Source organism: Anoplolepis gracilipes, chromosome 9, assembly GCF_047496725.1.
Source record: "Anoplolepis gracilipes chromosome 9, ASM4749672v1, whole genome shotgun sequence".
In the NCBI taxonomy this organism is placed as follows: Eukaryota; Metazoa; Arthropoda; class Insecta; order Hymenoptera; family Formicidae; genus Anoplolepis; species Anoplolepis gracilipes.
Genome location: NC_132978.1, coordinates 2,774,124 through 2,785,661, shown reverse-complemented (window position 1 = coordinate 2,785,661; position 11,538 = coordinate 2,774,124). Strand labels below are relative to the sequence as shown.

Here is an 11,538-nt window from a genome sequence, read left to right as displayed (position 1 = left end):
TTTATCGAACGAGATACATCCCAGGGGCGAGGAAGCAAAGACGCATTACCAGATTGGCCCGCGTACGCATTCAGAGGGTCCTTTACATTCATGAAGCTTTTATTCGGTTGATTTGACTACGCGCTTCGTATCCGCGGCTCTCGATTTGATTTGCATTGATTGAAGTGGCCGGCTCTCCCGATAACGACCGTTTTTCTTCCGCAGTGTTGCGGATCCGTAACTCGACCGCAGGTGTGGCGGTTGCGTAAACATGCGTGCGCTTTTACGTTGATCTTAAGAGAATTTTACTGCAACTCTTAAACGGGCAAGCAATTGTGAATTTATTGTGTAAAGAGAATTAATTCATAAATATCAATTCTTTAAAATTGTTTGTACCTTGTGCAATAAAATTAACAGCTTATTTATATTCAAAATCCGTTACTAGCAATTTAATTTATAAAGGGAATTGTATAATATTTACAACAACGTAATATATATCACAAACAAATTAAATATTGGAATCGAATATTGATATAATAAGATAGATTTAAATGATTATATAAATATTGTCCAATGCGATATTATCAGCATGTAACGCGAAAGAAGATATATTTTTATCTTAAATTTTATTACCTAAAGAATCGTGATATGTTGAATGTTTTATATATTATATATAATATTATTAGCAATAAGACATATATTAGAGTCAAAGATTAGAGGCAATATTGTTGCGAGTAACAAAGTGATTGAATAAATATTGCATAAGAATGTATGCAAAATTGTTCGGATATAATATAATGCAAGACTCTCCCATTTTTATCGCGAATATAAAATCAACTGCTCGCAATATATTCCTCATCGGACAAAGTCTTACAACAAGCGTCGCGATAGATAGAAGCGGCCACTATTCCACCATCTACGACAACGGCAAGCATTGTGTTCGCGTCAACGGCAGAACGATGATTAATCGATCGAGTGTCACGGATATCGTTCTCGCTTCTCGCGCGCGGCTACCACGGTCGTGGAAAGGACGCCGAGGAATAATATCGCGGGTACAATACGTACAAACTGTCGCCATTAATAAAAATCATATCGCTATTAAGCCGAAAATATTTACACTGTCGCGGTGGACTACTCCCTCTTTCCAAGGAGTGATCCCTCTGATCCCGAATAAGAGACGAAAAATATTGGTAAAAAAATGGAGAGAACCGACGTTTAATCGTCGCGGAATGAGTCTTCACTTTTTCCTCTTCTCTCAAAGGGACCACCTGGGAATTTCCCAGATTAAATTGATTCGTACGCGCACTTTGCGGCGACCCGGTGATCCTCCGCCGTCGCCGCCGCTGAAGCCGTCTCCATGACCGCATCATTCATCTCGCCGGTGTACTATTAGTACTGTTATTTATGATGAAAAAAAGCGTAGACCACGAAAGCGGCGCCCATTATGTATCGAGATCGGGTCGCCGGGTGATTTATGCCGGCGGTGCAAATTGCCGCTTGTCCTTTGTAAGACGGGCGAAGTGAAACGTCGCCGATTAAATCGGCCACGTTGATCGTGATTTAGCGAAGTTTAGGAGGGCCCGGGCTCCGCCGCCTCGTGATTGCGAAATTAGCGATCGCGAGAGAGATTACGCTAAGTTTATGCGCGCGAAAAATACAGGCGTGGCTGTGGCGTCAGCTCACTCGAAGTTTCTGGGAGTGCGAGATGCGCACACATCGTCGCGATTATTTATAAACTTAATTAAATTACCCGATGAAGATTAAGATAATGCGGATATAAGGAACAGCCATGGAAAAATTTCTTTCAGGATTCATCTTTTATCTTCTTCCGATATTAATTACTTTGAAAATGAAACAGAGAAATTGTACATCGTATGCAATATGTTATATTAAAAGAAACGAATATTAAAAGTAGACCTGTTTTTCTTTCCTGCAAATCTTAAGTTATTAAATTTTTCTTCGAAGCATGTCTACTTAATTTTCAAAAATTATTAACATACTTTATCTTTGTCATCTAATACTTTGAAACATTCTAGAGTGGGATACGTTCGTATCTGTAATAATTCGTGTTCGAGCTGTAACACCAACAGCTCAGCGTAATTATCCTGAAGCTTCCTGATCAGATCGGATCGCTGCTTAAACAGACGCATCTTTCGATCCATATGCTGACTTTGTTTCGTTTCTCCAGCGATATCACGTTGATACTCCAGTTCCCATCTCGCTACGTTCATCTCCGTGACGGTTCGGTCGAGCTTGGCGTTCTTTTTCTTCACGCAAGTTATCTTCTGCCGAAGATTTTCCAGTTTATTCACCTCTTTGGACAAGGCTTTATCCAGAGATTTCTTCGAGACCTCGATCTCCTTCTCGAGATGCACCGCAGTTTTATCATCGCGCAGTCCCTTCGCCTTCCTCTTCAGGTACGTTCGCATATCCCGAGTGACTGTGACGTCCTTCAGAAAGTTCAGATCCTCCTGCAGCTCCTTGAAGTGGGTCCTCAGACAACGGTGTTCCCACTCGAGCGACAATATTCCATGGCGGAAGTCGATCGTGCGCTTCAGGACGTCCAGCTTGCGCGCTCCCGCGGCAATGATGTGCTCGTTAACTCGCTCAATCTCTTTACACGGTACCAAAATGGCGTCCACCGTGTTGTGTCGTTCACCTTGCAGTTCTACCTCCACCTGACCCTTCTTGAGCACCAGTTGCACCTCGGCGTTCTGCTCGCGCGTCACCCGCTCGTCCCTCGTCTTCTTCAACTGATTCCTGAGGAGATCTACGCTCGATTTGCAAGCGTCGATCTTATTCTTGAATACCGCGATTGTCTGCTCCACCAAGTCAATCTCCAGCTGCTGAGCTTTCATTTTCAGTTCCACGTTGATTTTCTGGCGACGCGATTGAGTGAAATGATTCCAATGATTCGCGTCGATCGACTGTGGCAACCTGTCAGGTCTAGCGTCGAGAGTCTCAAGGATCTTCGAGTAGTCCGTGCAATCTGTCGGCAAATAAGCCGGCTTCTGGTCTAAAAGGTGTAGCGCGAGAGTGAGCAGATCACTGGCATCAACGTTCTTCAAGGACATCTTCGGCCTTCGCTTGTACTGCCGTTCAAGATACTCGATATTGACCTTCGACAGCGAGGCAAATTCGTACTGTAGCTTCTTCACTATCGTCTTCTCGCGAGTACAGAGAGCATCTTGTTGTGCGAGCATGTCCTGGTAGATGTCATGCAGTTTTCGCACGTGTTCCTTCAGCACGGCCTCGTATTGACGTTTCTTGGATATTTCTCGTTTCACCCTGTCATCCTCTCGTATAGCTTCGACTCGTGCCAGACTTCGTAAACGGCCGCGAATGTGTCGTAGCTTTAGTTGATTCATCGCCGCTTCGATTTTTAACTTCAACTACAAAGCAAAGGACGAGATATTGTTCGAAAAAAATTTGATTCAATTGATATAAAACTATTGTATTGCAAAAAAAATCATTGTAAGAAATGACTCACTGAATTTTTAGACAGTGTCTGAAACTTTCTTCTAGACACACTGAATTTTTTCAGACAAAATTTTTAGAAGAGTGTCTAAATTTTCATTCTTCTGAACTTTCAGAAAAACAACTCTGATGATTAAAATAGATTGTGTGAAATTCAGATAAACATATGTCTGAATTTCTTAGACAATTTCTCATAATAAAAATTAATTGAGTCATTGATAAGTCGATAATCAAAAGTTAGAATCGACGAGAAAGAGAGAGAGAAAAAAGAGACCTGAAAGAAATCATTCAGTTTAACGTCAAACTTGTCGATGCCTTCTTGTACAAGTCCGCTGATCTTGGCATAATCGGCCTCCAGCATCCTTTTGTAACGTTCGCGTTCCTGTCGAAGAACCTCCACGTCCGCTTCGTACTTTTTTACAGCCTTAATATCTTCAGGCGTATATTGCTCCGGCTGTTTTTCCATCATGCACGCGGGCTTACGCACATCTATTTTGATGATCTCTTCCCAACGAATTTCCAACACGCCATCCATCATCTTCATCAAGGCACGTTCGCGAAAATCATCGGCCAGCAACAATTGTCTAATTCGTTCGGCTTCCATTGCTTGCCTGTCCAACATTTCTTGCTGCGATTGTGTCACGTATGGCTTCGCCTTGACTTCTTCATTAAGCACTTGAATAATGCTTTCTACTTTCTCCTAATAGATATCATATTTACATATCATAATTACTTAGAATTATAATCGAGCAGTTATGTTTATTGTATTATAACAGAAGAAAATTAATTTTAATCTTTATATACTATTTATAAAGTTTTCGATGTTTATATAATTGCAAAAAAATTTGTTGAAACAATTTTGTAAAGAAATATTTCTTCCGCAATTATTCACAAAATTATTATATAAATAAAATACAGTTTATTTTTCAAGTGGGGGAGAGAGGAGAAAAGTACACACTCTCGTGAAAATAATTGCTTCTCTAACTCTGTTATAAAAAAATTGATTCTTTCAGCAATTAAGATTGCGGCTTCTGGGACACCCGATAGAAGCAATGTTCGTATCTCGTGTTTACCTTGGGATGCCACTGCGGATCAACAGGAACCTGCAGCACGCTCTGACCGAACATTATCCTCAGCTCAGAGTCTATATGACGTATCCTCTCGTTTCTCTCCCGTATTGCGCTCATTTCCCGCTCCTTCGCCGCGTATATGTCGTCGAAGAGCTCGTTGAAGTAGGCATGGAGCTTGCTGTAATCGTGCATCAGATAACGATCGTCTAACGTCACGTGCGCGAACCCGTAAGACTCCATCTGCGAGTAATAGTAAGGCGATTGCTCGACGAACCGATGCGTCGTCATGCCTGCGAACGAGTTCCAAGCGATTAGCGAGGCTTAATCGAATAAAATGGAAAATTACAAGTCTCGCAGTTTCATGCAAAACAAAATTGGTATCCTTAACCTTTTGCGTGCAATTTAAATTTTTTACTTTCATCTCTTTTTGCGAGTCACATTTTTTATTATTTCTAAAAAAGTGAAAATGCTGCAAAATATAAGGAGCGAAGGAATATAGGCCAGTATTCATAGTCTTTATATTTTAGATCGTCTTAAGAAAGATCTGAAATGAATGTGTATTTCATTATTTGTTTTTAATATATATATATATATATATATATATATATATAAATATATATTACTAAATGATTTATTTTCTAATTCATATTTTTTTATTATTTCCATTCGCAAATTTATTATTGCATGATTTAGAAAACCAGTTGCTTTAGATCGTACCTTTTTACACTATGGCATAAAAAGATGTATAACAAATAATTTGTTCCTGACAAAAACTTAAACATCTGATAATAGATGTCTTGAACATGATGGTCAAGTTAAAATGATTAATATTAACTTGCATATAAATTAGTGTCAAGTAGAAAATATAAAATATCTTAAGTAATAGATATTAACTCTCCTCTAATGTTGCAAGATTCATCAAGGAAAATCATCATGTTACCTTCAACCGCTCGCAATTCCGCCAGTTCTTCAGGGTCAATCTCGCGTTCTTCGTCTTCAAGAAACACATCCATCCTACGTTTTTTATCCTCGTGATACACCCTGACGGGTTTACTCAATACTACTTGAAGTTGATCTTCAGTATAATTGCGCCACGGCTGGAAAGTATCTTCGATGATGCTACGCACTGAATCTCTGAAAAACTGCGCCCATTGTAAATGGTCCTTGAAATACGGATCTCCCTCGACGAGCGGATAATTCGTCACTTCTGTGTCACCGCGGAAGGAAAATATCGAACGACCCAGCACGATTTGCGGATCCCAGAAGGTCGTTTTGATCCAGTTTGCCACGCGATCTGTCGAGGCGCAAAGATGCTCGAGCTCCATGCGAACGTCCTCTCGCTCGTCCTTGGCCGCCTTCAATTTTTGGTCGCGACCTATCTTGTTTAGATCAAACGCGGACACCGGCAGCCTCTCGATCTCCGGACAAGTCTCGTTGGCGTCGAGAAGCTGGCTTACGGTGGCTATCAAGGCTGTCAAATCCTTCATAATGGCAGCCTTCTCCGCGACGTAGAATCTTGCCTCTTCCTCGAGTTGCACGTCCTCTCGCCATTGCTCCCAGGACCCATATTTCAACCTCTCCTCGGCTGTTGGGAAATCTTGTCTGGTACGAGTCAACGAGGCACGAATCACCGGATCGAGAGAGTCATAATCGGATAGTATCTTCTCCTTCTGCTCCTCGTATAATCCATGATTCACTGGATAAACACTTTTGGCTTCAATCGACGATAAAGCTTCATTCTCCTATACTACAAACAAAAATTGTCAAGATTATTTCATAAATAAGAGTAGCACGGTAAGAGACAGAAAAATAAAATTAAATGCAATTAATTAAAGAAGAATAAGAAATTATACATTGCCAATTATATTAACACATACCTTTTTATTTTTACGATGACCGTGCATCGCGATTAGAGAGCCATCCTGACCAATAACGACCACCGTACCACCGTCATGATCGATGATCGCCCTCCGGCTACCTGAATCGAGTCTGTGATGTGCCGACACCGTAGCGACGATATGACGTATCGTTCTGTCACGGATGACAACTAATCCGTCGTAAGCGCACGTGACGATCCAACGACGATCGGCAAAGACGCGGGCGAGTCGCACGTGATGACCCGTCAGCGTCGCGTCCATCAAGGTCACGAGTTTAAAGTCTCGCTGCAACTTGATCGTATGCAGTTGCCGTTGGAGATAAGGCGAGCCTATCAGCGATATTATCAGACCACTGCCGGGAGCGGGAAACAACTCGCAGAAAGACGCGGGCAACGTCAACGTGTCGCTGATCTCGTCGATCAGACGACCCTTTTGCTGCAATTTTGCGTCGTTGTAGGAGACGTTGTAGATAAGAAACTGGTGACCAGCCGGGGTGAACAGCTCGTACTTGACGTAGAGCGCGAGCACTTTCAAGGTCTTACGAACCTCGTCATCATACAATACGACGTCGACGAGGCGCCTCCTCGTCCGGAGCTGGGCGATCACGTTCCACGGCCTGTCGCGCCGCAAGTCTATGCAATAGCAATTGCCCGTATTCTTTTGCGCGGCGATCAGGAATCTGCCGGCAACATAAATCGACCAGTGAGAGGTGTATAATCCGTTGAAATATAACGCGCGTTTATCGGCGCTCGAAACTAAATACGTTTGGCGAAGGTATATTTAAAAGAGAGGCTATCGGCTGTGTATGTATGTGCTTTCTTGCCTATGGGAACGAAACGGAAAATTAATGGTTACGTAATAGAAAATCACGTTGGTGAAATAATAAACGATACTGATACACAGAAAACATTCTCACGTGATTTCAATTTTATTTCCGTACCTATATATTTCATTTTATTAGAAATTAGATAGGTAAAAGTTTTTATTTTCAATTTAATTTGACAATATTTTAATTTATTAAAATTAAAATATTGTCGTTTTAAAATATTGTCGCGCTTTTATTTCAAATTATATATTATTTAATATTTAATATTTTTTTTCAAAGCTATAAAATGAAAATGAAACACAAAAGCTCTTGACTAAAATCTATTCTTGTTATTATCAACAGCATATATATTAACAAATTAATAATATTACAAATTTTTATAAAATTAATACGAATTATTTTAAGCTTACTTGCCAGAATGAGAAAATTTAATGAGATCCAAGTATTTTCTCTGAAGACGAAAATATGCCAGTATCGTTGGTTGTTCCGGATTAGTGACACCCAGAATTGTCATCTCACCTTGATCACTGATAACGGCGATCAACGGATCTTCCGGATGTGACGTTTGAGCAGATATACTGCCTTCCATGTTGAGCTCTACTTTCGAGATTTCAGTGCCGCTATAGCATTCGAGGATGGTCATTTCCTTAAACTCGTCCGTCACTGCGAGATGATGGCACCAAGGGTACAGGAAATCGACGAACTGATATTTACCGCCATAGTGCAAGTGTTTATAGATTGTTGGTATGGTTTCCCCTCCGTCCTCGGGGAAGACCATCTGCATCAGGTATCCCTCGAGAATATAGTAGAAGAGTCGATCGTTCCTGAAGGGATGCGCGACCAATATATAGGGCTTGTAGGTCGACTTGATGTACCACTGTTTACGCCAAGCGTCGGTCTTTGGTTCCTTCTTAAAATAGCGAATTTGACAAAAGGTCGTCCTGAGAACGATCCCTTCGCGAAACCAGCATACGGCTGGCACCTCGATTTCTAGGCAGATCCCACAGCGTTGCGAAACAACGATGCGACGAACATCAGTACCGTCATAGTCGCTCAAATATATATGACCATCTTTGTCGGTGATGGCCAGTAAAGGACGATCCGACGTAGGGCACCAGTTGATATCCAAGATCATAGCTTCCCCTGGTAGTTTCACTTCGTAATCTTTTTAAAAAAATATATGCATATTTTAAGATCTCTTCAACTGAGATATGTCATTCTGGAAACAAAATCATAACATGCCTTTCAGGATGACAATCTTGCCGATAACATCGAGTTCCCAGGTGAGCAACCTCCCGCAGGTCTTTCCCATTTGACCGATGACAGTGCGTCCCATTGGAGTTACTCTGATTATCTGACCGACTTCGTCGCGTATAGGTGTGTTCACGATCGCGAGCTTCTCGCCCGTTCTCCAGCACCATACGATCATCGAGAAGCTCGGATACGAGCCCAACGAGACGAGTTGATTGTAGGACGTGAACGCGATTGCCAAGTAACCGCTTTTGCATCCCTGAACGCACTGGCAGATCTTCGTCATCGAGGGATACGCGAGGACGAAGATTCGCGGATTCAGCGATCTCTCGGAGAAGGCAAAAATCGGTGAGGACACGTGACCGGATATGCAACGAGCACCATCGCCGGTAACATTGTTCCAGCACCAACGCAATGTCTGCTGCTTCTTGGCGACGTGAAAGAACACGATGTACAAGCCTGTGCACCAGGCAAGCACGTCCTTGCCGATCCAAGTTATTTCCTCGATTATACCGCCGCGTATCCAGCAGGGTGAATAACTAATCACATGATCCATCTGCGGGAATGATTATGAATAGTAATAATGAAATTATTAATTGATTATAACCTAGAAGGACTTATAATCGCATTGACAACAGTTGAAAAAAGAAACATCGCAAACAAATTGAATTTGTGTAACGATGGCTCTTGATTAGCTCGATAATTATAACAGAGTGAAATTTAAAAATTATCATTACGTTGATAAATAATAAAGCAATTTCAATAGATATATCATCATTGAAATGACAGTAAGATTGTTACTTTCTTTACTTCTTTTTTATAAAAGCAAAATTCGCTTATTCAAATTATTTTCGATAATTAATTTTAATAATATGACTTCTTGCTTAAAATCATATCATTAATTTATGTTGACTCTTAATTTCTCAATAAATATTTTTGGTCAGATTTTTTTAAAGCATATTATTCAACGCTGCTGTCCCGATTGAACAACCGACAAACTTCTTATTGCCTACGGCAATATTCGAGACTAATTTCCTATGGGGTTAAAAGTTTCCATTGTTCTCTATTGTGAGAGCAACAACGTAAAAACCCGAAACCTCAACACAGTTGCTCAACATTACGTTATATAAATTCTTTCTTTTTTATAACAAAAAAAAGGAAAGTCAAATCAGACAAACAAATTTTGCACCGAGTATTAGATATGAGTTTTAACTATTAAATGTTGTACTTGAGTGATATAATTTTGAATAATTTTGTCTCGTTAAAGAGACTTACTTAAATTAAAATATGTAATTTGCTTATAATGTCTTAAAAATCAACGACAATAATTTTTATATCAAAATATCTTGTTATACTATATTTAAATAAAAAAATTTCATGAAATTAATAAAAGATCTGCTTCCTACAATACAACATGTCGGTGGCAAGTAACGTCTTTTAAAAGCGATAGAAAATATGACGTCCATTCATTCGTGCAACATATTACTAACGATGAAGAAGAAGGCATTCAACTGAGAATTACCTGTTTAACTGTTGCGCCTCTGTTGTCTCTGCTCAATTCAACTAGTGACAACTATTCTCCGGCAACATCCTTCATATTTATTATCTAACTGTGCTTTAAAAGATTTTGACGGAAGATGGATTTATTCCCATTGAAACGAGGCATTCACGCTTTATCGATTCAACTCAATAAAACTGCGCTTGAGAAACAAAAGGAAATGAGTAACTACACATTTTTTACAAAAGAAACCGGAGATCCAGAATCGGGAATAAGTATTTTTAAAATAAATTAAGCATAAATAAATTTACTTAAAAAAATAGGACTTGCGTATAAAATATAACTCTTGTTTGTAATAGATGAAAAAAAAAAAAGAGAGAAATGCAATTATTGTTCAATGTAGCGTGAAAAATTATCGTGTAAAATTTGATGTATTATTGCATAATATTTTTCAATAATTATATTATTTGAAAAATTCTTATCTACATTTGATGGAAATTTGTCAAAACCAATAATTTTGAGTTTATAAACACTGTCCTGTTTTTTATATAGAAAATAAAAAATCGCTCGTTATATATTCATTCGCTTGTAATCAAGAATGTAATTTCGCACTTTCGTACAAGAAGGGCATTTTGTTCGAGTGTACATCGATGGCGACAACGGATATTCGGTTTCTTCTTTGACAGAGGGGTCAGCGCGCCCCGATCTCCCCCTCTCGAAGAAAGAGTTTGGCAGGCTTAAGACAAAAGGTGATTAGGATACGCGCAGTCGATGGTGGTTTATAAAGACCCCCATAGCGTGGCGTGATGAGGTCAACCAGCAGGGAGTCATCCGTATAGCGAGGCCCGATCAAAAACTTATCCTTGCCACGTGATATACTGCCCGTGGATGCCTGCCAAGCGTTCTCCCTTCGCTCCCTCTCTTTCCCACTTCGTTTCGTCCTTCCTTTCCTTCTCTCTTTCCCTCCCCTTCGACCTGGTCCTGGCTGCCCTCTCTGACCGGTAATCTGACTGACTGACTGACTGCCTACCTTGAGACTGTCCGATCTCGTATCCTCGCGTATTCGCAGCCCAAGAGTGCACTCGCTTCGTTCGCGGCGTCGTTCGCGCTCGCCGAACGCCGTCGTTTTACCATTAAAGTGACGCCCGCTGAGATTTGTATTTGCATAACCCAACCAGCCCCGCGTACGATCGGCGTTATCGACGTTAGTACCGGTGAACAACCAGCGGCGTCGTCTTTCCGACTCTTAAACCGACTCGCGTGGGAATCTGAAAGACGGTGACGTCACATCATGCACTTTGCACGGAGAGGAATCACTCCCGATTCCTCCATCCGTTTTCATTTCAATCAGCTGGAACGTTTCATTCCAAACGATATCATTTCGAAAAATACTCCTTCTAATAACAGTTCTTCAATTCTCTAGTTGCATAAAAGAACTAGATTTTTAAGTAGATGGAAAGATTTAAATACGAGCTCAGTAATTATCATTTACTGGTATAATTTTATACGATATCATTACTTTTATGCGGCGACAGATACATATATCTCGATAGTTGAGAT

The 11,538-nt window shown here is 40.5% G+C and overlaps 1 protein-coding gene across 1 annotated transcript; it reads right to left on the bottom strand.

The window, feature by feature from the left end:
* Positions 1-1,970: 1,970 nt before the first annotated feature.
* On the bottom strand, positions 1,971-9,036 carry LOC140669610 (cilia- and flagella-associated protein 43-like). Its single transcript, XM_072899610.1, has 7 exons — positions 8,472-9,036; positions 7,640-8,393; positions 6,404-7,082; positions 5,467-6,268; positions 4,530-4,816; positions 3,731-4,156; positions 1,971-3,371 (listed from the first exon to the last, which is right to left on the bottom strand). Exons 1-7 carry the CDS (start codon positions 9,034-9,036, stop codon positions 1,971-1,973), a joined length of 4,914 nt encoding a protein of 1,637 aa, XP_072755711.1.
* Positions 9,037-11,538: the final 2,502 nt, after the last annotated feature.